Raw genomic sequence first — 27,908 nt, 5'->3', positions numbered from 1 at the left:
AACATCACTCAATGCTGATATTTAAAATAATAATAAAAGACAATACCTCAGGATCCCAAGACGATTCTTCATCTTTCATTTTTCCCAAACCTTATGCTGACATTTAATAATAAAATGTAGTTATAGATACATTCATGTGAGCATTTCTTACAATATAAATTTTAAATACATATACAAGTCTATCTCCAATCATAAATATTTCAATAAAATTAAAATAAGAAAGAGCAGAAAAGAATTTTAGAGGGGCGAAGCATTTACAAGAAGAAAAAATTGTAGTAGTTGGATTACTTTTGAAGAAAAACAGCAAGAAAAGATGTTTAAAGAAATAGATATAATATTTGGATTTACACACTTTAGATTTGTTTATTTAAGCATAAAACAAATTGATAGATCATCACCAAATAACCATTTGTATCGTTTTCACGTGTTCCATCAGCACAAATTGTCATTATTTGTTTGCTCTTGTGGAGCACTTTCAATAATATTAATACCATTTTCTTCATTTCCAATTGCTGGCTTTGTATCTTCTTCCTATGAAAACGAAAGAAACAAAACCAAAACCCAACATCAGAACACATCACATTCATTTGCTAGCTCACTCGCTCATTCACTCACTCTACTCAGGAAGACAATAAACATTTTTTCTATCAAATTATAGGAACTAGCCTGGGAAAAACAGGAAATAGAAATAAAAGTTTGTGTCCTATCTTCTAGTAGGGTAGAGATACATGAAAACGGTAAGAATAGAATGTGTTCTTTGCTATGTCTACAACTGAAGTGAGGAAAGTACAGTAAGGGAACAGCAGTTAGTTATAACTGGGATGCTCAGGAAATGTGCAAAGATAAGGGCTGTAGCTTGAAAAATAACCTAAGTGCAGAGAGTGGTCAGGAAGAGCATTCTAGAAAGGGCAGCGGGAGCAAAACACGAGGTAAGAAAGGGTACCAAAGTAATATGGTAACATTGGAACATTGGGAATGAAATGGAGAGGTAAAACTGAAGAACCAGAGCCAGACCAAACAAGGCAAGGGTCATGCTGGCTCATGAATTTTACATTCGTGCAATGGGGAGCCATTAAATAAACACAGGAGTTACATTGTCTCAAATATATTTTAGAAGAATCCTTCCAGCAGCAATGTAAACATGAACACAAGAAAACAAAATAAGGAAAAGAATTATATGATCATATCCATAGATGCAGAAAAAGCATTTGATAATATAGCATCCATTTCTGAATAAAACATTTAATAAAATGGGTGTAGAAGGAAAGTACCCCAACATCATAAAGGCCATATATGACAGACCCTCAGCTAACATCATACTTAACGGTTCACATAAGGAATAGGACATGGTTTCCCACTCTCACCACTTTTATTCAATATGGTGTTGAGAGCCCTAGCTAAGAAATCAGGCAAGAGAAAGGAATAAAAGGCATCTAAATTGGGGATGAAGAAGTCAAATTCTCACCTTTTGAAAAGTCTCTTTAATAAATGGTGCTTGGAAAATTGGAAAGTCATATGCGAAAGAGTAAAAATAGACTGCTATATGTAACGATATACCAGAACGAACCCACAATAAACCAAGATCTAAATATAAAACCTAAAACAATAAATTGTGTAGAGAAAAATATACCACTGAACCCAAGGGACTTGGAGTTAGAGAGAATTTAATGAATTTGATATCAAAGGCAAGAAAAGTAAAAGCAAAAATAAATGAATGGGAAAATATCAAATTAGAAAGCATTTTCACAGCAAAAGAAACCATCAATAAAACAACAAGTAACCAGTTGAATGAAGGAAGCTATTTGCAACAAACTCCTCTGATAAGATGCTATTCAAAATGTACAGAGAATTTATAAAACTCAACAATAATAATAAAAAAAATCCAGTGAAAAATGGGCAGAAGACCTGAACAGACACTTCTCCCAAGAAGACCTACAAATGGCCAACAAACATATGAAAACCTAACCTAAGAAGAAAATAGACAAACTAGCCCAGGGATCACAAGAGAGTCCCAAACCAAAGTGGTCCGCACCAAGACACATCAAAATTAAAATGCCAATGGGCAACGATGAGAGAGATTCTTAAAAGAAGCAAAAGAAAAGCATTTATTTATGTGCAAGGGAGTGCCCATTAGACTGTCAGCTTATCTCTCAACAGAAACTTTACAGATCAGAAGCAATTGGCAGGAAGTAATCAAAGTGATGAAAAGCAAGACCCTACAATCAAAAGTACTGTATTTAGCAAGGTTATCACTTAGTATGGAAGGAGAGATAAAGAAGTATCCAGAAAAGAAAAGGCTAAAGGAGTTTATCACTAGCAAACAAGTATTACAAGAAATGTCAAAGGAACATCTTGAAGAAGAAGGGGGGAAAAAAGGGGGGAGATCAAATATACAAATAATAAAATCGAAATAACTACAAAGCTAATAATTACTTTAAAAGCAAACGAATGATATGGTCCAATCCAAAGACATGGTGTGGCCAAATAGATAAGAGAACAAAACCCATACATGTGGCATCAAACCAAAGTGTTTTTTCACAGCAAAGGAAACCATCAACAAAACAAAAAGACACCCTAAGGAATGGGAGAAGATATTCACCAATGACACATCTAATAAGGGCTTAACACCGAAACTATATAAGGAACCCATACAACTTAACATCAAAAAGACAAATGATCCAATTAAACAATGAGCAGAGAACCTCAGAAGACACTTCTCCAAAGAGGTCATACAGATGGACAAGAGACATATGAAAAGAGGCACATCATCACTAATCATCAGAGAAATGCAAATTCAAGCCACAATGAGGTATCACCTTATGAGTGCCAGAATTGCTATCAACAAATCAACAAATCACAAGTGTTAGGGAGGATGTGACAAATAGGACTGCAAACTGGTGCAGCCATGATGGAAAACAGTATGAAGTTTTCTCAAAAAATTAAAAATAGAACTATTATGTGACCCAGCAATATCACTCCTGGGCATTTATCCAATTAATCCAAAACACTCATTCAAAAAGATATATGCATCCCTATGTCTACTGAAGTATTATTTACAATAGCCAATATAAAGAAGCAGCCTAAGAGTCAATTGAGAGGTAACTGGATAAAGAAGAGATGGTACATATAAAATAAAATATGACCTGGCCATAAAAAATGAAATCTTATTCTTTGTGGCAGCATGGATGAACCTAGAGGGTATTAGGTTAAGTGACATAAGTACAAGAGAGAAAGACAAATACCATATGATTTCACTTATTTGTGGAATCTAAAAAAACAACATAAACAAACAAACAAAAGAGAAATAAAGTCGTAGATACAGAGAACAAACTGATGGTGCCAGGTGGGAGGGGGTTGGGAACTCTATGAAAAATTTAAAGTGGTTAGAAAGTACAAATTGGTAGTTATAAATTAGTCATGAAGATGTAAAATATAGCATAAGCAATATAGTCAATAATATTGCCTTAACAGTGTATGGAGTCAGGTGTAACTAGGCTTATCAGGGAGATCACTTTGTAAGCTCTATAGTTCAGCAGTCCCCAATCTTTTTGGTACAAGGGACCAGTGCTCTTATGAGGATCTATGCCTGATGATCTGAGGTGGAGCTGAGGCGGTAATGCTAGTGCTGGGGAGCGGCTGCAAATACAGATGAAGCTTCATTTGCCGGCCTGCCACTCACCTCCTGCCAGACAGCCCAGTTCCTAACAGGCCATGGACCGGCACCAGTTCACAGTCCAGGGGCTGGGGGCCCCTGCTCTAAATGCCTAAACACTAGGCTACACAACTTAAACTAACACAATATTGAAAGTCAAATGTAATTGAAATTAATATTTTTTAAAAACAACAAAAATTAAATTTAAATTATTAACATATGGTCATTAAGTATCTCTGCTTCCATAAATGGTTATCATTTTAAGCAAAACATTTTCAATTACATGAAGACTTTTAAATATATTTTTAATACAATAACTTAGAACATAGTGGAATCCCTTTGTGATATGGGTTTTGAGAAAGAGAACATACATTTCTAAATTTCCACAATTTCTAATTTTATTTTCGAGTACAAAACCCAAGATAGAAAAAAACAAAAAAATTCCCTCTTAACAACAATATCATATCAAAATAAAAACTGTAAAAACAAAAACAAAAACAAAAAAACAAAAAAAATCCTTTATATTACGCGCTGTATAATTTTGGAACTGAAAGCCACAATGACCTTCATAATTATTACAATAAATAATTGGATCCATTAAAGATTTCATCTAGGTATGAATGAAAGTCATGTTGCTATAATTTAAGCCACATTCAGAATCGCTACCCTTCACAAAATTTTATTCCTCCTCCATTGAGAGAAACGTTTTTCAAATATAATTTTCCTAGCCCTGTATATTTGCTAAGCCCATTCTTTTTCTCAGCCCCCATCTTTAGTAATTACTAAAAAAAAAAAGAAAAGAAAAAAAATCAAATATTCATATTTCTATAAAACTATTTGTTCTGACCAATTTTCCGTTACAAACACAAACAATGATAGGCAGACCATGGCTGTATTTTCAAGTAAGTCCTACACAAAACTAAATTCAGAACAAGAAAAATTAATTTTATGCAAGAGCACTTTACCTTCGTCTCAAAACAGAAGTCTTCATCGTCTGATTCAGGCCATGAATCATCCGTATCAGGTTTTATTAAACGACTTGAGAGTAAAAATATATGATAAAAATAAGTAAGTTCATGTCTTCAAAAGAATGACAAAAAAAGGAGTGAATAGTCAGCTACCTGTATATTAAATGAAGTTTCTTGATATAATTAAATTGAACCTGTTTTAAATAAAGCTTTTACTTCTCAGTTTCTGCCTCCCTTCTCCTAAGCTACAAAATATTTGATGAAGACACAAAGTTCCCATAATGAAAAATGACATCCAATTATTGTCCAGACCTGAGAGTATATTGTTTTAACCAAAAGTCCTGCAGGCTAAATTGAAATTTTAAATCATGGTTGATGTAACTTTTGTAACCTGATCTATAACAAATCTGACGACCTAAATCAAGGTAGGAAGATACACTGTCCCTTCTCTATTGTCTCTCCCTGGTTCAAACTATTCTGTGTTAGTCAAAAGTGGCCGTCTTGGTTCTTTAGCATGGAAACCACTACTTAAGGTGAGCCCTTTCCTTCTTTTCACCCTCAAACAGTACATGGAGTTCAATGTAATAGTTGAAATGTCTGAAAGTTGAATGTACAAAAGTCAAAGAACAAATGCACACACTGCTATTATCCTTCCCACTCTCAGGTCCCTCTCCGCAGGGCTCCATGGCAGTCCCCAATCCTTAAATCTTCTGCCTCTGAAGGCACAGATGCCTGACACTAGAATGGGCTCCACTGACCAGGAGTAGGAACTCTCCATGTCCCTGCTCCTGGAAAACAAGTTAAATGAGTCACCCAGTGCCTTCCCTCTTGAAATGTGGATTCCCCTGCTAATTCCATTCTTACCCTGGTACACTGAGTTCACCAGACCCACTGTCCCCACCTTCCTAAAATTAGCTCACCTACCTGAAGGATGATAAAAAGAATCCTGGGCTTAGAAACCTAAATTTAAATCTCACTTTCATCATTTATTCTATACTCAGAACTAATTCTAATGTGTTTGGGTTTCAAACTCTCCATGTGAATAACCACTGGACAGTATGTTAAACTCTTGTTGAAGTACAAGAGGGTTCTTTGGCTAATTAATCCCTAAGATTCCTTAAAACCCTGAAATTCTATGTGCTTTTGATTTGGTCTATTGAAAAAAGGAGAATACATTTGGTAGAAGTGGAAAAAAAAATAACAGAACAATTGAAACACCAAGAAAAGTAGATTAGAAAGTAAAGAATTAAGAAAATGCATGGAAGAATAAAAACATTCTCCAGGAAAAAAAAAAAATAAAAAATCTTCATACCTTTGCAAAAAAGTAGGAAAGGTACTAGCTTGAAGGAAAATCAGACTGGGAAGTCAGTAAGTAGAGAAAATCGATGAGAAATAACCTCTAATTAGATGCTGAATTTAGTTAACATGACATTGTCTACATAGAGATACTCTTCATTTACAGAAAAGTAATTCATCTCAAGAAGAGTAGATATCATTACACCTAAAAAGACTGGCCTGATTAGGCCTTGTCCATGGAAGACCAAGGGCTCTGTGGGAAAACAAGATGCTAGTTACCCCTGCAATTGTCAAGGATACTAAGACGAATTCTTGAAATAACTGGACTTCTTAGGAAAGCTCTAAATCAGGAGTAAAAAATAACTAAATGGGACTCTCCGAGTTGATCTGATTGCAACTATATTATGATGCAAGTGATATGCAGGAACTTATCAGTATAGGCTGAGAAACAGGACAATGGATTTGGGAGTCAAACTGACTGAAGATCAAATCATGGGTCAGCCACTTGTTAAGTATGTAATCATGTGTCAATTCATTGACCTTCCTGAACCACAGTTGCCTAATTAGTAAAAAGTAGGCTGTAACAGCGAAGCTGCTTTGCAAAGCTATTATGATGACACTATGAGAGAACAAATATTAGGCACCTAATGCAGTGTCTTGCCCAGAGCAGAACACTCAACAAGTGTTAGTTCCTTTACTTTGTATTCCTTTAGTTAACACATAATTTTTAAAAATCCATAAAATCCTACCTGTTTACAGATTCTCCTTCAGAATGGTCACTCGCTGTTCAAGAAAAAAGTAAAATATTTTTGAAATCAAGAATAGAAAAATACAGAACTTTAAACATATTAGACTGACACTGCGTTCAAAAGTATTCCTTTGGGATCAGACCTGAGGACTATACTAGAGTGAATATTGAGGATACTAGAGGTAGGCAATTAATACGTTGATAACTTTCACTTCTCCACCTATGTGTGTGTATAATGCAAGAAAAAAAGAATGAAATTTATCAAAATTTCATACCTGCAGGTGAACTGCTAATTACAGAGATTTTATAATTCTAACCAAACCCTATCAAACTGATAGAAAATGTAAATAGCATAACTTTTCAGGACATCTACCATTAAGAGCAGTTAGAGAGTACACTTATTTGGCTGTAACACATGCAACTTCTCTAGCTCTTCAGTCAAGACTTTTCAGTTTCAGCTTGGTTTCTAGGCGTTACCCTTTGCAGCATGGCAAAATGTGGGAAGCAGACGTTTATTGGCCCTATTTCCACTGTTTGGTATTTGATTATGGTACCAGGAAGTTGTTGTTGAGTTTCTAGTTTTAGTGACATTTTTAGTGAGACAAATCACTATGTGAAAACAACTATTCACTTCTAAACGGAATCCATTTGCTGTAAAATTCAACAAAAATCGATATTTTACAACAACGTCAATTTGTTACAAGATGATTACAGAGGAAACATGTAACACACACACAAAGTTTTTTTCTTATTTGCACAAAAATATCATATTGGATTTTAGAAAGAAATTCTGAGAAAATACTACTTTTTTATTAGGAAAATTTTCTTTCTTTAATTTTATGTATGGTAGGGCCAATAAGAGTAATTCACTATCAGAAGTCTTACCTTGATTTCTATTCTGAGACAACTGTTTACAAATCTCTTCTACTTTATAATCATGAATTAGTTTGTAATTGCTGTGTACAAAAAAGGTGATGAATAATGTTACTATCTTTATATTGAAATGAAAAACATTTACCAAATATATGAAATTATTAGAGCATTTGTAAATTCTACGTACTTTTTATTAAGCATGTGATTAAAGAAGGAGAAAAATAAAGCAAGGTCGACCAGTCATGAACTGAGGGCAGTACAGTTCAGTCAATTAATTCTACGTAGCTTGATGTAAAGGTAAGTGTCTTGAACCCAGAAGTCCTAATTCTGTTAACAATAGCTATTTGTTCTCCAACGAGTCTCCTGTCTGTGGCTCCAAGTCCTCCTTTATAAAACAAGGATCTCACTGCCTTATTTTACAAGGTTGTTAGGAGATCATTATACCAAAAAGATGCTCAGAGAAATAGTAAGGCAATGGAAGGAGTCGTTCTTGAACTTTGTTAAAAGTATTTTGGAATCCCAAATAAACCCCAGTGTGTGTTTTTCATAGGTGCTAGCATTCAAATGTTTCAATTTTCAGAAAATGGGATTAATTTTGGTCATTGGCTGTTCTTTCTTTGGGGGTTATAATTCAAGGTATCTCCACTACTATATAATCTGTAACTAAATGTATTTATAAATATATTACCTAATTAAATCATACAATATAAGTGCCCCTTATTATTGTAGCTCTTCACACCAAGGGCATAAATCTAATAGAGGTCAAGATCAGGCTTAAACTCCTACTGTCCCTTCTCTGACGACTCCAATGTTGAACTAGCTGATCTTTAGTAGAATGATGCTTAATCTCCCTGTCTGTCCCCAACTGACCTGGAAGGTATGACCCTACTTATACACATGAGTACTGATGAGTTATGGATGGGCCCAAGTTATCGTAATGCCAAATGACCTCCTTAATTCAGAGCTTTCTGTTGACTGGCTTCCATGGGAGGCATAAGTGTAAACATTTTGAACCCTGAGGTAAATTCGAGTCGCTTGGGAGATTTTCATTATTCTGGAAAACAGATCACTCGAGGGCCCAAACTTATCGATGGAATCTTGGACAAGTTGGTGCCTACCACTCTGGGAGGGTGACATGGGACTGTCTACGACCTAAGAGGTGTTCTACAAGACATCAAGTGGCCTTGGTGTAAATATCTGGTAACGAACAAGAGAAAAAACTAACCTCTTCCTGCAGCATTATTTGAACCTCTTGGACAGCTTAAAATGCTACCAACTAGCATCTGCTAGCAGAAAATGCAAAGAATCTGCTCAAAGGGTAATGCATCCTGAAGGTCTGGGCTCGAATGTGGCTCCACACAGGTTTCGAGTGCAAGGCGAAGGGCTGTGTGCCCAAAGACTGGAGGACCAGCTGTCAGAACATGGTGCTGGTGCTTTGGAACAGTGGCTAAGCCACATGTGTGTAAACTGAAAATTATTGTAATTTTGAACTCCAAGTGAGTGTGGATCACCATGCAGACTAAAGCATCTGGATCTGCAAGGGCAACCTGGGAGCAAAGGTCATTCATGACCCCAGGACCAGTTTCAAAGAGCCATGGTGAAGCAATACAATCAATGGACACAACACACTGATTAAGTTATCCGTCTTTACATCTACATCTGATGAGTGGCAGACTGTCTCCCTTGGATTTAGGGAATCCTAAGTGCTTAAAAAATTCAAGGGGGAGAATATAGGAGATCACCCTCCAAAACCACAGAATTTTCTGCTAAACTCACATTTCAAAACCCCAAATAACAAGTGAGGGAAGAGATATTATTGTATCCCATGCACAGGGCTTATACTTGGCACGAATAGGTCATGTTAGGATCCCGAAGGATGAAGGATTTGAAGTCCTGAGATAAGGACTCTGTACCCACTGCTGCTTCTAACTTGTCCAGCCTTTAACTGGTCTCTGTCTGAGGAGGGACACTGACTCACTGCCATTCCCAAACTGCCTGAGCCAAACCGTGACATCTCACCTGTTATGTAAGAAGTAACAGTAAATTGTTTTAAATCTGTTTTGTGATAACTAACAATTTAATGTAAACACTTACAAATTAAGTCCTCTCTTGAAAGCATGTTCTTCTGCAGTCCATCCACAGTTATCTTGAGAAAAGATGTCGACACCTTGCTGAAGAAGAAGCCTGATTATATCTGAGGTTGAATCATTTACAGCAAGCATGAGGGAAGTTCTAAAATAACAGAGAGATAATTCACCTTTTGGAATATCAATTTATTTAAACAGCAAATTTGATATACTTTATCAAATTTATATCTTACTTTTCTGCCTAGAAGTGACCATTTACATGTTAAAGTGTTCATCGCTGTAAATAACCTCCAAGTATAAGGAAGGGACAAAAAGGAAGCCTCTTCTCCACTTGGAGTTTACACAGAAAGTTTTCCAATAGACAGAAAACTATGGTGGGGTCTTTTCTGAAGTAGGAGAACAATTTAAATGAACAATTTTCTGTTCGTCCTTAGTCTCATGTATTGTACCTCAAAGTCAGCTAGAAGTCAGGTGACTAAAAGGTGTTTTGCAGATTCTAGACAATAATATTAATAATAATTATAACAATAATCGTCCTAGAGTTAACAATACTGATAAGCATGCGCTAGGCACTAAAGTAAATGCTAAATAATCTAACACATACCATTCTTGTGGATATATTCTTATCCTCCTTTTCATTTCAGGAGACATATTTGGTGATGATGAGTAATGTTACCAAGGTCCCACGCTTGGCATGTGGAAAAGCTAGACATCGATCCCAGTCTTCTGTGAACTGAAAGCCCATCTTTTTTAGCACTCACCTAGGACTTGTCTATATTAAAGAGAAGGTTCATTCAGTCTACCCATGCCAATTAAAAATAAAAATGTCAAAGTATACTAGAAATGATAAAGGTTAAAACTTATGAACCCATTGTATTTGGGATAGTAATTCATAGTGACTTAGGAATAACACCGGTATTCTTCAAAGAAAGCAACTTAAAGCAAAAAATTATTCAAAAGACAAAATCACATCCTATTTGTTTCATATGCATCTTTTCAGTAAAACTGTACACGAAGTATAGGTTAAAAAAACTGTAAGAGAGACTAAGTTCCATATCATAGTATACAGTAAAAATTAGAGTCCATACAATATAAAGCTAATTAAACTCTGTGAAAATCCTTTGAGCTAATATAAAATCAAAATACCAGAACTATTAGGTTACAAATGACATCAGTCAACATTATAAATAAATATGAATATGAATGCTGCAGTATCCTGTTCTTCCTGTTGGCCAGTCAGAATGACTTTTCCACCTAATGAATGATGTCTTAATATCTTTCACTACATAAGAATAAGTTAATCCTCTTCTTATTAATTTTATCTTTCTGACCTGAGTGATTGTTACCACTCTAGAACAATATTAATGTTAAAAAAAAAAAGAATGCACAACTATACCTTTTCATCTTATCGACTGCATGTACATTTGCATTTCTCTTTACTAAAAATTCCACCATTTGCTGTTTCTTTTCATTCACAGCAAGTAAAAGTGGTGTGAGTTCATCCTGCAAGATAGCAAAAACCATTTATAACATGTGATTACATATCTCAAAACTGAATTTTACAACTTATAAAAGATCCTTGGAACATAAACATATAATATAGCAAGTAAAAAACAAGTACCCTCTTGGGCTGTCTCCTGCTGCTCCTTCTCTTTGAAAAACCCTCCTCTACCCTTCAACACATTTACTGCAACATCATTCTCCAAAAAGCTCCTATTCACGCTATATCTCTCATAGTATTCAGTAGTTATTGTATGACACCCTATTTAAACCGAGAGCTTTTTGAGGGCAGGAGCTATTTTTTATCTCTGTATTCCAAACTCTAAAATATAACAGTATACACTTAAAGTATTTTTATTGAATTAATAACTTAAATGATTATCTCTGGAGTAGTGTTTCTTAAATCATACTTAACTCGACTAGAAGTTAAGTACTGTGCCCCAGGAGAAAGACTCCAGAGAGATCGCCTGGGTTTGAGGAGGATGACAGAATATGCTTTATATGCTTAGTACTAAAAAATAAAAAAAGAAAAAAAGAAAAAAGTTTAACGTGGCTTAATCCCAAGTTGATAATATTATTTTTATGGCAAACATTAACACTTCAGGAATTATAGAGTCTCAGGGATACGGTTTTGAGAGCTTTCCAACAGATGGGAAGGTTTCTCCAGCTTACACAAACTTGCTGGATTCCCTTCTATCAAAGCTATCAGGACACCAGGTGTCTGCTTCAGGCACCCCTGCTCTGAAACAGTCACTAAGAAAATGGACTCCAAAGTAAAAAGACATGGATTTGAATGAATTGATTGCTTCAATTAAATGGTCCATGGATTTTCTCCAATTAGAAGATGATAAATTTTTATCGAGAAAGCACAATATCAAATTTCATTCTCAATTATAAAGATAATCCTGAGACCCAAGTGCGTATCTACCTTTTAAAAATCACTAAATGGCTGGCAGGGTGGCTGCTTTTACTGAAGGTCCAGAGATGACCTGACCAACTTGCTCCAATCCTCAGAATCTTGACGTTCTGCAGTGTTCACTCCCTGTGGCCTGTAGCTTCTCCTTCCCACTGGCACTCGCCCAGCTCCTCCTGCTGGGGGCTAGCTCTCTGTTCCGTCTCTCCTCATGCACAGAGGAGCCCCCTTCCTCAGCCCCTGCCTCCATTGCAGCCAGCCCCCACCATCGCTTCACTCCCCCCAGGCCTTCTGTCACTTGCGGGCTCTGAGGCTACCGCCCCCTCCCAGGCACTAACAGTTAAGTCCTTCCTTCTGGGGAGGAAGGGCAAGAGCTGGGAGACAGAGCTTGGCCCTTTCCGTGGACACCACCTTTCTCATGCCCTCTCTGACTTGGCTTTGGAGTTCTTTCCATGGTGAAAGGGTCTGATGTATAATATGGAGTATATGTATTAGAAATACAATGCCAGTGACTAAAAAAGTATAAACAAAAAAACAAAACAAAAAAACATATTTCCAATATTTTGTAAATACTGTTAGTTGATCCATACCTTGTTGCTTGCTTCAATATCGGCCTTGTATGAATGCAGCTTCGCTGCCATGTCCATATTCTGAGCAGCGACAGCATAGTGCAGAGCCATATTACCATCGATGTCCATTATATTTGGATCGGCACCACGTTCGAGCAGAATAATTGTACATTCCTTCTCCTGGCATTGTATGGCCTGTTGGTATTATGACAAAAAGTAGACTGTAAATGTTAGAAATTCAAGGAAACATTGCATAAGTTTCTCCTATTAATTATAGTTAATGAGATAAACTCATTCATTCTCCATAATTGAATCAAATTCATCGCATGTTGACAGAGTTGGGTCACTGTACCTTAATCAGAGCTGTCCTGTTGTCATTGTCACAGAGGTTAAGGGTGCATTTTTGGTCTACCAGGAGAGTTACCACTTCTGGATGGCCACTGGCACAGGCCAAATGTAGGACAGTCCTGTGAAAGTGAGCAGATGTTTTAGGAAATTGGAGGGCACTATCTCCAAACACACTATTATTCATGTAATTATAAACATTATATGCTATTCCTATGCCTTCAAAACAAATATTTAGTTTTTATCTGAAGTAAGTACAATATTTATTAGCTCCTGTTACTCACCTCATTAAGGAAAGTGGTGCCCCTGTGAATAGAGAGAGCATGACCTGGGGATTCAGCTCAGCTTGGCTGTGATCCTATTTTTACTCTGTCACTGAGCCTTTCTGTGCCTCAATCTCCTCATCAACAAAATGGGGGTTAAAACAGTGATTTTTCTCACAGGACACTGTTGTTTGCTTAAATGAGAACCTACGCAAAGTGTTTGCTACAATTCCTAGCACAAAAAACAGTTCAATATTATTAGATAAAATATTATAATTATTACCATTATGACTACTCTACAAAGACTATATTCTAATAGTAACATGATATTATGCTTTGCTTTTGTGCAGATATGTCTTAAGGGTTCGAAACAACATATTATTTCAATGTTCTCTCACCTTAACATCTCTGATGCTAAAATGCAGTTTAGAATGCAGGATGCCTTTCACCTATAACTGTCTGCATTTTTCACAGTTTCTTATAGGTGCCTAAACCAGCGGGCATCATACCGTCACCCATGGTGCCTTACGTTAAGTGAAATGATGGTTGATATAACAGACTATTGCAGTTCTGGACGTCTGGTTGGCATTGAAGTAAATTTCAGTTTTTAAAAACATTCTTAGAAAAGAAGACTAAAACAACAAAACAAAACAGGAAAAGAACTGTTTTCAAGCAACTCTCACTTTGCCTTTCCAGAAATTTTAAATGAAAGGGAACTCGAGATTCAAATGAATAGGGATGGCTCTTTTGACTCCATATTTAGACTTTGAAATAATATAGAAATCAGATTGGTTATTTTCAATAACCAATATTAGAATTTAAAATATGATACACTTGCAAAGGAGCCAGTGTAGGTTCTCTTTCATAAGGTCCTATCTTCAGAAACACTTTTCAGAAAAGAGAGGGAAGGCTCCAATTCAGATTAGGTCCTAAGACTTCAATTTTGCATTTCTCATTTGGCCCATACTGGACAACATGAGGTTTTGAAGGATGAAAAGGGCCTGAGAGACACACTGAAAGGGTCCTGAGAAGACAACATCTGCTACAAAATAGGTATCCAGGTTAGATTTGTTGAAGAAATAGATTGAAAACATGGATAACTGTAGTTGCAGAGTTCGACGTATAAACAAAACTTTTATAAAGTAAAGCAATACTTCTGCAATAGTACTAATTGCTTACATTTGCTTTTTAATTTCATAAGGATACAGCTAAGATTATTAATCTATAATTGTTTGCATATCATATGTGATAAAGCTGTATATGCAATAAAATCATAACTAAATAATGAAATATATACATAAACTCGACAGGCACAGATAAAAAGTTTCCCTTCTGAAGATTCTAAAAATGATCAGAAAATAGTAATTTTCAAAAACATTTCAAAAAATAGTAAGACATTATTTTTGCGTGTGTAAGATTCATATTTCAGCTCTTACCCAGGATTATTTCATTAACAGTCAAATTTTCCTAGGAATGCTTTCATGTTCATTGTAGAAATTAGATTTTTAGAAAAGGAAAAGAGAATTTCACTTATAATACAAATGCTCAGAAACAAATTTTATTACATTTTCCAAATATTTTTGGCTAACAGTTTGTTGGCGTGTATATGTAATAAAAGCGATTATTTCTCTCTTTCTGATCTACCGGAGCATACCTTTGCTTGTCAATTAACTTCTACGTTGTCTAAATTCAAATGAGAGGTTTTTTTCACAAAGACTCTTTGTGAAAATGAAGATGTACTTTTTCTCTAATATTCATACATTTTTAATATTTTGCAAGAACATTTTCTTTTATTAATATTATTTTCAGATACACAGAGGGTTTTGACTTTTTATATTGTTCATCCAACCTCCAGAATTCTTTTTTAGAAGTCACACACACACACACACACACACACACACACACACAAAATGCATGTGAGTTTTATTCAGGTCTTTTCTCACTTCACATATTTCAATTTTTTTACCTATACTTTAACTGGTACCTATACTTGTGATTAAAAAATACATATATAGCTTGCTTTCTCTAAATCCTTTGCAGTTCTTACTTTACTATTTATGAATAATTTCATCTTTTCTACTAACAGGAAATGTCACCAGTAACAAGTTCTAAAGTCATACATATATTCAGGTATTTGGACATTTTCTGTTTTGTTCCAATCACTTATCTGTGTTTCCTCCACATAGTAAACAAATAAGTTGTGTAATTTTATAGCCCATGTTGACCTCTATGTGGGCCAGTCTTTGTCTGCTACACAAAACTATCTTTCATTTCATCACAACAATAAAAGACAGCATTTGCACTCAAAAATATTAAAGCTTGATAGTTTTAGTTGGTTTATGTAAAATTGATATATATAGGAAGAGTGCACATATTGAGAAAATGAGTCTTCCTATTCCAGACCACAGCCATCTTCCCATTTCCAAGTTCATGCCTAAAGTCTCTCAGTAAAGACCCTACATCCATAGATGTGCACTGATATAAAATGGATATTAGATGTTATCTGAAGAATGTTTAGCACGCAAGTTGATCTATTATAGGAATTATCGTTCTCATTATTCATTTTTCTATAGTATATAACATTATGGTAAAAATGTGAACATCAAAATTAATTACTATTTCTGATATTTAGTTAAATTGTAAAGTGTCCTATAGGGGCAGGTAAGGTGCCCAGGTAAGGTCCCACTACCGAGATGCTGCTGAGCTGGGCCTCAGGAGGTGAGACAGCTCAGCGCCCACTGTGACGGGAGGGCTGGGCTCCACCAGGATGTGCCCTGGCAGGTGAGTCCTTCTGTAAGATCCCCCCACCCACCACCACAGGCCCGCCCATGTCCACTGGCCTCACAGTCCCTGTTACCTGTTCTTCTTATCTCTGTCATTCAGGCCATTTTCTTGGAGCAAGAGAATCTCCTGCACTTTCTGGATGTTGCCCGTGCTGGCAGCTTTGTGGATTTTTCCAAGATCTTTGTCTAGGATGTGATACTTGGGCCCTGAGGTGATTCTACTACTACACTCAGGGGCTGTGTCAGCATCATTTCTCTGCTGGATGGTTGAGGACAACTTGCCCTTCTGACTCCCAAAGCCAAAAAACTTTCTCATGGCCGATATATGCAGAGCCCTGGACTTCAGAGCCCCTCAGCACCCTCTCTGCTTTCTGCCTCCTCCTGGGCTTCTAGCCTCCAGATACGCCAACCGCCTTTCACCACCACAGCCCAGCAGGGCAACTAAGCAGTTAGGCACTTTAAATCTTTCAGCCACCATAACGGTTACCAAGCAACACATGTGCCTGGCAGTAGGTGATGTCACTGCCCGTGTGCATAGAGGCCCAATGGCCAATGGGACCCAAGCACCTGAGAGGCACAGGTGTCTCCAGCCCCAGAGGCTGCTTGCAGGCAGAGCTGGTTCCCTTCAGATGTTCGAGGGAACTGGCCAGTGTTTTGCTCATTCACATGAGCCCTGAAATTGATGAGCAGATACGAAAGAGGCAGAACACTTAAGCAAAAACATAAATGAGAAAGGAAAAACTATTGCTGTATCTTAAAAATGTGAAATCTATTAATTTCTATTTATAAACTATAAAAGCATTTAAAAGCATGGTTCACAAACATAACTTCATACTTTCAAATGTTCTATTTTTAACCTCAAAATCGATTGTATACTACAAAGACTTCCATAGACCCAAAGCAACTTGAGAATATTAAAATGCACTTTATATTTATCTAATTTTTAAATAAGGCCTATGAACATAGAAAACTATTTCTCTACGTATTATATATGTTAAAAAGAACACAAAGTTTGCTCCTTTTGACCATTAATTTCACTAATTATTTCAATCTAAAACAGCTAGGCAAGACTTACCTTCACATTCTTTTACTCAGAAATTTATTAATTGGTCAATTTGTGACAACCGTAAAGTATTATTACAATGCATCCTTCAATTTCACACAATGTTTTTATTGCAACCCTCCTAAAACTTGTCACTTAAATTCTTCAATTGTCTTGCCCAGTGTGAATTTAGGTTAAGTAAGCAGTTCATGAGTCATGGCAGTATTAATAGTTCATTTTTTGGCAATGGCACATTTGTTTGGACACTGATTTAGAGAATATTTGAGTATTTAATCATTTTTGCCCTTATAAAACAGGGTGGAAAATATAAAAATGAACTTACCAGCACCAAGAAGCGTAGATTATATAAGCATAATATAATTATTCAACATAGACATCATTAGACAACTGAAAAAAATCTTTAGGTTGACTGAAACAAATTAATGGATATATATATATATAAAATATTAGAAAAAAATTATGGTAGAGTATAGCTAAATATTAAGGATCAATTAGTAATACCTTTGAAAACTTCCTTGGGACGAAATCCTTACACTGTAACATGTTAAGACTGTCATTAGGTTTGTATGTGTTTAAGTTTCATGTACATTTGAACCCAAAATGTCATTAACAAGGACACGTGTGCCTTCAATAAAAGTGTAAGCTTGCCATCTAGTGAAAAGAGCACCTACTGTCTTTCCAATCTCTCACTTGAGAAGGAAAGAATCCAATTGCTGCTAAGCTGTTTTCTGATTTTTCAGACATGCAATACAGCAAAGAAAGAGTGTTTCTGATGCTCCAGGAGACTATTTTGGCCCTTTGCTCACAAGCACGGAGTCCAGGTGTTTGCAGGCGCTTCTAAGCATCTCGAATGGCCTGAGCAGTGTACCCGGGTGTTTCCAAGGGTAGGGAGATTTAAACCTTTGAAATGTGGCAAGTAGCAATCCCTACACGACATAATATTTTAACATAGATGAAGACTACTATTCAGATTATGGCCCTGGGCCTATGGTTATTGTTACTGAAACTCTTCACTACTGGGATAAAAATACTAGGCAAACCCTGGAAAATGTCTGGTAGACTATGTAGATACACATCTCATAGAGTTTTGGTTGTGAGAATATGTGCAATACATGGAAGATAAGACACCAGATGGGCGTGATAAGAATGCTTTCAGAAACAGTCTTTCCATGTGCTATAGATTTTCCACTTTTTATGCATGGCATTAGTATTTCATCACACAGGAAATCATTTCTTCCTGGGCTTTCATTCAGACTATGGATCTGATTTTTAATCAATAAGAAGATGATCTTCTTATGGTTACAAGACTTGGCCCCAAAATGTGACATTACCCTGATGATATGAACAAGTATACCTATATATTGATCACTACACTGCCTTCTTAGGAAACACAATTTAAAAATATCATTTTTGCATTAACAGATATGTTCATTGTTTTCTTACTGTTAATTTTCTTCCACTTTGTTCTTGGTGGGTAACTTTGGCTATTGCATCTGTGACTATAAGAGTAATGATTTTCATGGCATTCGAAGAAGTCAATTTTGTTTCCATATCCCTGATTAATCTTGCCATTGGTAGAGAATTTTCTTCCTATTTTTCTGCACACATTTCCTTTGGAGTCAAGTCAATAACAGCTGAGGCATGGTATCTAGGCTACCCAGGGTTACATAGTGCAACTTCAACGGTAATAGAGGTACATGTTTTCTCTGCAGCAAAAGCATGCCTCTTTGGGACGCTTTTAAAGATTATGGATCTTGTAATGTTTTCGGGGGCTGCTCATGGCCTAATTTTTATTCTTTCTAGTATTCTTAACCTATTTTTTTGAAGGTTTGCCTACTATCCACTAGCACATCAAAGACCAATTATAGAATTTCTGATTGCCCCAATACAATCTGATAAAAATGCATGATTAAAAATCATCAATAAACTAAAAACAAAGGCATGTTTCCAAGCCTTGGAAATCTCATTTTAAAATGTTATATAAAATATCCTGAGAAGAATTAATTACTTTTATATTTAAATATCTTTACTAAATTAGGAAGTTTTGTCATCATTTTTATGGTACACCATGAATTATAAAATATAACTTTTCAGGTATTTTTTTTCTTTTTATTTCATCATTAAACATAATTGTATGGAATTCAAGTATTTCATATATTGCACTATAAATGGAATATTATTCTCATTGTACTTTCTACACGCATTATTTTGTAACATGTCGACTTACTTAGTCTCCATATGAAGATTTTGTGTGCATTTCTTAATAGTGTATGTTTATGGACTGAAGTTTATAGAGTTTTGAAATCCAATTTATCTTCTTTTTTTCACGGGGAGTTAGTGCCTTTGTGTCCTCTCTGAGGATATTTTGCCTGTTCCAAGATTACAAAATAATTATCTCTGTTTTCTTCTCGAAGTTCATAGTTTTAACTTTACACTTGATCCATAGACCTGTTTGTCAGAAAGTATGGATAGAGGTTCATTTTCTTTCTATAATAATTATCCCATTGTCCCACCATCATTAGTGAAAAGATGATCCTTTCACTGATTAACTTGGATTAACTTGGCCCCTCTTCAAAAAATCAATTGACGATTTTTGTGTGTGGGTTTATTTCTGTTCATTGATCTGTTTGTCCATGCTAAGCCAATACCACACACAGCCATGGTTACCAGAGATTTATATTCATTCTTGAAATTAGGTTGTGCAAGGTTTTCAATGTTTTTCTTCTTTTCCAATTATTTTTGCTATTCTAGTTTCCTTGCATTTAGATATTTATTTGAGAATCACTTGTCAATTTATATTTAAAAACCTCTGGGATCATAACTAGGTTATGATGAATCTGTAGATCAATTTGGGGAAAAGAGATGTTTTATCAATAAGGGATTTTCCAGTCTATGAACATGGTATCTCTTATTTATGCCTTCTTCAAATTCTCTCAAGAATATCATATATACTTACGAAGATTTATTTCTAAGTTATTTTTAATTTATGGCATTTTAAATAATATTAATTAAAAATTCTTCCTCATTTTTGTACAAGTACACAAGACTACATTTGATTTTGATATACTTACTTTATATCATGTAACCTAGTTTGTTTCCTTTATTAATATAAACAGTTCCTGCAGATTTTTGTACTTCCTAACTAGGAAACTATGTAAAGGTCACATAAAGGCCATTTCATTTCTTCCTACATAATCTTTATTTCTTACTTTCCTGATTGCACTGGCTTAAACCATCCAGAAATGTGGGGAAATATCCTTGGTGCAAACATCACTACCTCATTCCTAAGTCTACGAAAAAGATGCTCAACATCTCATCAAGTATAATAATCACCTGGAGGTATTTCATAGCTATTGCGGTCAGGTCGAGGAAGCTTCTTTCTACTCCTGGTTAGGTGAGATGTCGTGTCAAGAATTGGTACTGAATTTTATCATGTAACTTTTGTCTGACTCTTAAGATTATCATGTCATTTTCCTATTTTAATCTGAATGTGGCAATTTATGTTAAGTGATTTTTATTATGATACCAACCTTGCATTTCTAGGATGACTCACGTATGGTCATGCCTTAATTTTATTTTCAAATATCGTTCTTTGTTTTGTTAACATCTTGTCAATGCTATATGTTCCTACGATCATGAGGGATACTGGTCTGCAATTTCCTTCTCTCGTAATGTCTTTCTCAGGTTTAGATATGAATTATACTGCCTTCAAGAAATAAGCTAGTAAATAATCCTCCTCTTCTGTATTCTGAAATATATGATGTATGGTTAATATCGTTTCTTCATTTTCCTCTTAAATATTTGGTAGAATTGACCAGTGAAGTCGTCTGGGCATAAAGTTTTTTTTCTGGAAAGGCTTTTTATTTCAAATTCACTTTCTTTAAGAAATAGAAGTCCAGGCAGATGTTATGTTTCTTCTTGAGTCAGTTTGGTATGTTTTGTCTTACAAACGATTGACCTGTTTATCTAATTTGCCAATAGATTAATTTTGATCATGATTTTAAAGCCTGTTGTATGCTCCCTGTGCAATTCTTGATATTGGTTGTTTGTATTATATCCTTTTTTATTTCTTGATGAAGGGATGATTGATTTTACCATATTTTTTCAAAACCCAAATTCACCTGTATTAATTTTCTCTATTATTTCTCTATCTGCTATTTCATTGACGTCTACTCTTTATTTCTTCTTGTTTTCTACTTTAACTTCCTCTACGTTTTCACAGTTTTTAATGTGGCAGTTTAAGACATTGATTTTAACATTTATTCTCTCAGGAAAGTAATAATGATATAAATTTCCTTTGAAATAGTCTTTACTATATTTACACATTTTTATATGATGAGTGTTCATTATTATTTATTTAAAAATAAACTCCTATTTACCATGTGATTTCTTCGTGACCATGGATCAAAATGCATTTCACTTAATTTTTTTTAAGGAATACTTGAACTGGACATAAAATTATAGGTCGAGAATGTTATTTTCTTTCAACGCTTTAAAAATGTCATTCCATTGCCTTCTTGATTAGATATCAGACTTCCATGTTACATTATTCTTCTCTATGGAATCTGTCTTTTTTTCTTTAGCTACTTGAGATTTTTTTATTATCATTGGTTTTCAGCAATCTGATTATGATGTGGTTGTGTATCGTGCATTTTTTCTTCAAATCTTTTGGCTATCTTCGAGCTTTAGTACCTGATTGATATTTTCCACTCTATTTGGAATCATTGGTGCTGTGAGTCCAAAGAATTCTCAAAGGAATTTGGAAGTGAAGGAGATTTACTGGAAGGTGTGTGTGTGCTGGATGAAAACGTGCTGATATCATTTCTGCCTCGTTCTGTGTACCTGAAATGTCATTGTTTGGTTTGAAGATCTTCTGGGTCTCTTTGGTTTGATTCTTAACCCCGTAATTTTTCATTGCTGACCTGCTCAAGACCCTGTTTTATATGGATATATATAAAAGGAGGTAGATCCCTCTCACTAACTTTTTGAGTTTTTATACCGATCTGACCTGACTTCTCCTCTCAAACCTGTCTCGATACTCTGTAACCCATTCACATTGTTGTTCTATTATTTGATTGGAAGTTCCTTCTTGCTGGTACTGGGGGTCTTTCTGAGCTATTGGACCACCCTCTCAGGAATCACTCCAGTCAGCTGAGTTCCTGCCGCTCTTCCTTTCTAAATCCTATGGGGCCCAGTCACTCTTTCAGATCTGGTCACAATGAAAATACAGCCCCTTTTCTGACACCCTCCTTAAGAGCAGAAAGATCATCCACATCCACCTCTCCTGACCTTACAAAGCCCAATGCCCTTCACATCTGTTGAGTCTCCCTCAAAATCCCAACCTTTCTTATGAGGAAATCTTTGCTTTCTCCTTCAAAATTAACCCGAATGTCCTGATTCCGATTATTCTGCTGCACTTATTCTTACAGCACATGGAAGCACACTTCACACACCGCTCTGGTCTCTCCTTGCCTCCTCAGCAAAGCTGAATTCATGATGCTGAGCCCTCCCAGCACAGGCTTTTGGAATTATTTAGGGGCTCCTGGCAATTGCAACTTCATGAGGTGATTTTCTACCTCAAATTGTGAATGCGCCATAATGCTTTTTAAAAAATTTGCTTTTTAAAAAATTTTTACTGCCTTTTTATCTTCAAAGCTACAGTTTAAGTCTCAGAAGCCTAAAATCAAAATCAGAATTTATCTAAATTTACAAATACATAGCCGACTTGAAACTACAAAATGGTAGATGTCTCTTAAAAGCCTGTTTATAAACTATGTGTATCTACAGGTCAGCCTCTCCTTAGAGTCTCCCCTTGGCTCTGAATTCAGTTCAAAACACCTTAAAAAAGCAAACAGCTAACCCACACCTGTACACTCAATTTAAAGCTCACTCACACACTAGTTTTTAGGTTCACAAATGGAATTTATTAGTCCACTAACCTGTTTGAAAATTCAGATTGCAAAAGCAGCAAATAATGACCCCCAACCAAGATGTCCTTTTTATAAAAATCTTGCGTCAGCTACTCTTGTTGCTTAGGCCCTGATGGCCCACTGTCGACAGAAACACTGTGAAGCTTTGTAAATATGAGTGTAGTTCAAAATAAAACTTCAGGAATCCAAATTCAAAACCAGCCCCTGCTAGGCGCTATGACTGACCACCAGTAAGTAGCTTAAGACCAGCCTCTGTTAACAGCATCGGTGGCCATAAATTACAGTGATTCATCAAAATCTACATTGCCTGAGATATAAAGTGTTTGCCAGGCGTCATGAGAGGCCATAAACTAAAAAAAAAAAAAATTGTCTACTATCATGTGGAATGAAATAAGCCATTGCAGACTTCTAAAGACATGAAACCTTATGGCCTGGCCATACGAAAGACCCAGTCTTTGAATATTATTATGCTACTGATACGTGAACCAAAAACAAGTATAATATCTTAACAGTAAGCAAAGATTGTGGGGGAACAGGGCAGGATGGGGAATAGATTATGTTCAAAGGAGGAGCAGCTGGAGAACCAATTTCTCAACAGCAATTATGGACGCTCAAGCCCAGCCAAAATGATGACTTCTGTGCCATCGGAAACAGTAACTAGTGACCCAGAATTCTGTAGGCAGAAAAAATACGTGCCAGGAGTAAGAAAACATAAAAACATTTTTAAACAGAGATTCACACCAGGCAGTTCTCACTCATGAGAATTCTAAAGGATGTACACTACAAACAGAAGAAGAATGACCCCAGATGCATGTTCTGAGATGTAAGAAAATAATGGAGAAAAGAAAGAGTTCAATATGTAGGTACATAAAAATGAACACAGACATGACCATGTAAAAATTATAAACATGTCTCATGTTTTTGAAGGATACAAGACAGAATGTGAATACAAAGAAACAATGGACATAAGTTTGGAGAAGTGAAAATGGACCTAAAATATTAAAAATTTCTTGTATTGATCATGATCCATGAAGAGAGAGGAAAAAAAAAATAACAGTGTTTACCGATATACCAGGAGTAGCTATGTAAAAAATAAACCAACAAGAAATGATCATAATCAAGTTCAGTTGACCTGAGAAATGCAAGCTTGATTTAACAAGAGTAAACGACGCATTCACGAATTTTTAAAATTTATCATCTCAATACGTGGAAAATAAGCAGTAAGTAAAATTCAACACTCATTCTGGACAAAAATCAGATAACTGGCATTTTGAGGAAAATTCCTTAGCATAATCGTGGCAGACAGACCCAAGGATGACCTGATAATGTCTGCCTATGGGTGTTCTCCCCTTTCATAATCCCTTTCCCTTGAGAGTGAGCAGGATTTGTCACTTGCCTGTAGCCATTAGAATATGACAGATGGAAAGGAATTTTGCAGATGTAATTAATTCAGTTTGCTTTGAATTAATCAAAAGAATTATTCTGGGTGGGCCTAATTAAATTAGGTGAAAACCCTTAAAAGTAACCTGAGCCCTCCCTGGAGTGAGAGGTGCTCCTAGCTAACTTCATGAAGCGAGCAGCAGTATTGGGTGGGCCCACATGGCCTTGACATAGACTCTGCCAATGGCCTTGATCTGCCAATGGCCTTGACATAGACTCAGCGCTTGTGCCCTCCTCACCCAAAGCCATGTTAAATGCTGATGCCCAGTTTGATGGTATTTGTAAGTGGGCCTTTGGACGATCATAGGTCATGAGAATGAAGCCCTCAGAAATGGGAATAGCGTCCTAATAAAAGAGGATTGAGAGTGATCTCTTGTCTCTCTTTTATGTGCCACAGGCAGAGAACCAGACTTCATAAACTGGGAAGTGGGCCATCACCGTACACTTAGTCTACCACTGCCTTGATCTGAGGCTTCCTAGATGTTAGAGCTGTGAGAGCTAAATTTCTGTTGTATATAGTCTATACAATTTTGTTATAACAGCTCGATCAGTCCAAGATGAACCTCGTAGGAACTGCAGGCCACCTCTAGGACCTGAGGGCAGCCTCCAACTGAGAGCCGACAAATTACTAGGAAGGTTTATACATGGTCATACGGTCTCGAAGAAATCAATTCTGCAAACAAACTAAATGACCTTCATAGTAGATTCTTCCCCATTTGAGCCTCCAAATGACAATGCAGCCCAGCCGACACCCTGACAGCAGCCTTGTGAGACCCTGAGCAAAGGACCCAGCTGAGCCATGTCCAAACTTCTGATCCACGAAGTTGTGACATAATGGGTGTGGTTTTAAGATACAAATTTGGTGGGATTCTGTTACACAGCAATAGAAAACTAACACACTAATAAAAGTAACCTGCTTAAAAAAAAAACACTGCTTCCATAATTAGAAAAATATACTGCTTCCCATTTGCAGTTTCAACAAGACGTGGATACCCACCATCCCTGCAAATATTCAATGACATTCTTGCAAAAAGAAAGAAAAAGAAATTAAAACTCTAGGAATTTGAAAGTGGGAAACAAAATCATCACTATGTAAAAATGATATGTATATACTGTTAAAAAATTTAAAAGAATCTGGAGATAAAACAATATTAAGAAAATATATGAGAGTTTAGCAAGATAGCCAAATTCAAGCTCAAAATGCAAACTATCAATGTTATTTCTATAAGATAACAACAAACAGGAAATGAAATTCATTTTAAAATTAACATTTATAATAGGATAAAAAAGTATCAAATAACTGGGACTAAATCTAAAAAAAAATAGATACAATACCTATATGGGAATTTTTTTCAACATCGAGAGCTATTCAAACAGACTATTAAAATATTAATCGTTTGGAAAGCTTGATTGTCTGGTTTCTTTATAAATTCAATGCAATGCCAGTCAAAATCCTTGCTGTGTGTTTGTAGAGGTTGACAAGTTGACTATAAAAGGTGTATAGAGTTCTTTCCTTCTTTTAACTTTCTCTTCCCAAACATGTCAGTTCAAAGCATAGGGACAAAAACGGAGCTGTGGTGGTCCAGAGCTAGGTGTTGGAGCCTGGATGGAAAGAGAGAGTACTGGAGGGCCACTCTGCACAGCGTCTGAACTCAAGTCAGAGCATCCCTGAAAGGTGAGTTACAGGGTATGACATATGAGGGACCAAACGAGGCCAGGAGGCATCCATACGCAGCGGCTGGGCAGCCCAGTGTGGGTTTTCAGAGCTCGTTGTGGGTAAATCATCTGCAGAAGGGGTCCCCTGGCACAGGTATCTGAGAAGGATGCAGTGGAGAGGGCACACACTGGGAGGGACAGCAGTGGCGGCAACCCAGGGGGAGGTGTGGGAATCAAAGTGGCAGTGAGGAACACACGTGCAAAGGGGCAGGGACAACAGAGCCTGGTTACATAAGAAGATTGAGCAAACAAGATACGGATGATGGAGGTAACTTAATATCAGAAAAGTGTGTTAACAAATACTGAAATGGACAAACTGGAATGAGCCATGTGGGATTCAATTGCAATATTTGGTAAGAATTCATGGTCATCAATAGATTCTGACACAGAGCTGTAGATGAATGCGTGCATGTCTGTACGTATATTTATGTATGCACATACGACTCCCCGCTGTTCCCTGAGAGTGCCCAGGAGCAATGACAACCCCAATGGCGAAATGCACGCCCACCTAACTAGTGCCCAGATCTTGGTTTCTAAATAACATTGTCTCCCTAAAGGAATCAGGGCTTCCATGAGAAATGGGATTCTAAGAATGAAGCAGAAAAGTGCAAGTTGAGCTTGGAACATTGTCCAGAGGGGAAGGAAGTGCACTGAAAATAATGGGGACACATCAAAAAGACATGAAGTCAGCTTGAAATGGCTACCACAAGCCAAATCTGGGGCAATTTATGCACGAAAATAATAAGCTTTCCCTTCTCCATTATTTGGTTGTTAGGCTGGTGTGCTTTTATTTGTTTATTGATGTACAAGGAATGATAAAATAAGATTATCATCATTTGGCCAAGATCGTAATAATTAATTCACAAGAATCATCAATGGATGCTCATTCTATTGGGTGCGATTTTTAAGGAGTAACCAAAAATGGAGAGCCTCAAGGTATATCCGTACAAGATACGTGTGAAATACAAAGGGTCATCTTAGTGTGGGTAAACCTGGCAGACACTCCTTAACCACATGATCGAGATCAACAGTGCTAGTAACAGAACCAGGCACGGGCCTCCACATCTGCTGCACTGGGAAGAACTCAGCATCACTGTTGTGACACTTCTGCCCCAATGGCACAAGCTGAAGCTACTTAGGAGGAAACACCATATAAACCTCAACTCAAGAAAGTCTGCAAAATCACTGACCTATACTCTTCCAAATATAAAGAAGACTCAAGAAATGTCCAGATAAAGGAGACTCAAGAAACAGGACTTGGACATAACACATCACCTCAGATTTTCTTTGACTATGAAAGATATTATTGAAACAACTGGTAAAATCTGAAGAAGGTCCATGAATGAAATAGGAATACCGAACCAATGTTCACCTCCTGATTTTGACAATTATACTATATTAATGTAAGATTTTCTTTTTTCTTGGGAAATAAAAACTAAACTAAAGCAGTTATGAGTAAGGAGGTATCACGTCTATAACTTATAAATGGTTCCTATATAGTATGTATGTATTATATACCTACACTATATTTATCTAGAAAGAGAGAAGGACAAAAGCATAAAGCAAATATAGTAAACTGCTAACTTTTGGAGAATGAGATCCAGGAATTCCTTGTACCATTCTTGCAACTTTTCTGTAAGTCTGAAATTGCCAATACAGTAGATTTCTAAAGGAAAAATAAATTTTTAAAAATGATATTAACAAATTATGATCCATTGGATAAAATAAACCATAAATCCATACTTACTAATGAGTAAATAAA

General features: G+C 36.2%; 1 protein-coding gene across 1 annotated transcript; it reads right to left on the bottom strand.

Annotated features, from left to right (window-relative positions):
• Positions 1–432: 432 nt before the first annotated feature.
• LOC107515520 (ankyrin repeat domain-containing protein 7-like) lies at positions 433–16,313 on the bottom strand. Its single transcript, XM_036226391.1, has 7 exons — positions 16,072–16,313; positions 12,959–13,073; positions 12,628–12,801; positions 11,021–11,127; positions 9,632–9,769; positions 4,618–4,690; positions 433–531 (listed from the first exon to the last, which is right to left on the bottom strand). Exons 1-7 carry the CDS (start codon positions 16,311–16,313, stop codon positions 433–435), a joined length of 948 nt encoding a protein of 315 aa, XP_036082284.1.
• Between the last annotated feature and the right edge of the window lie 11,595 nt (positions 16,314–27,908).

Source organism: Rousettus aegyptiacus, unplaced genomic scaffold (genome assembly GCF_014176215.1).
Source record: "Rousettus aegyptiacus isolate mRouAeg1 unplaced genomic scaffold, mRouAeg1.p scaffold_m13_p_10, whole genome shotgun sequence".
Taxonomy (NCBI): domain Eukaryota; kingdom Metazoa; phylum Chordata; class Mammalia; order Chiroptera; family Pteropodidae; genus Rousettus; species Rousettus aegyptiacus.
Note: the sequence above shows the minus strand (reverse complement) of the source record. Positions and strands in the feature narration are given on the sequence as shown.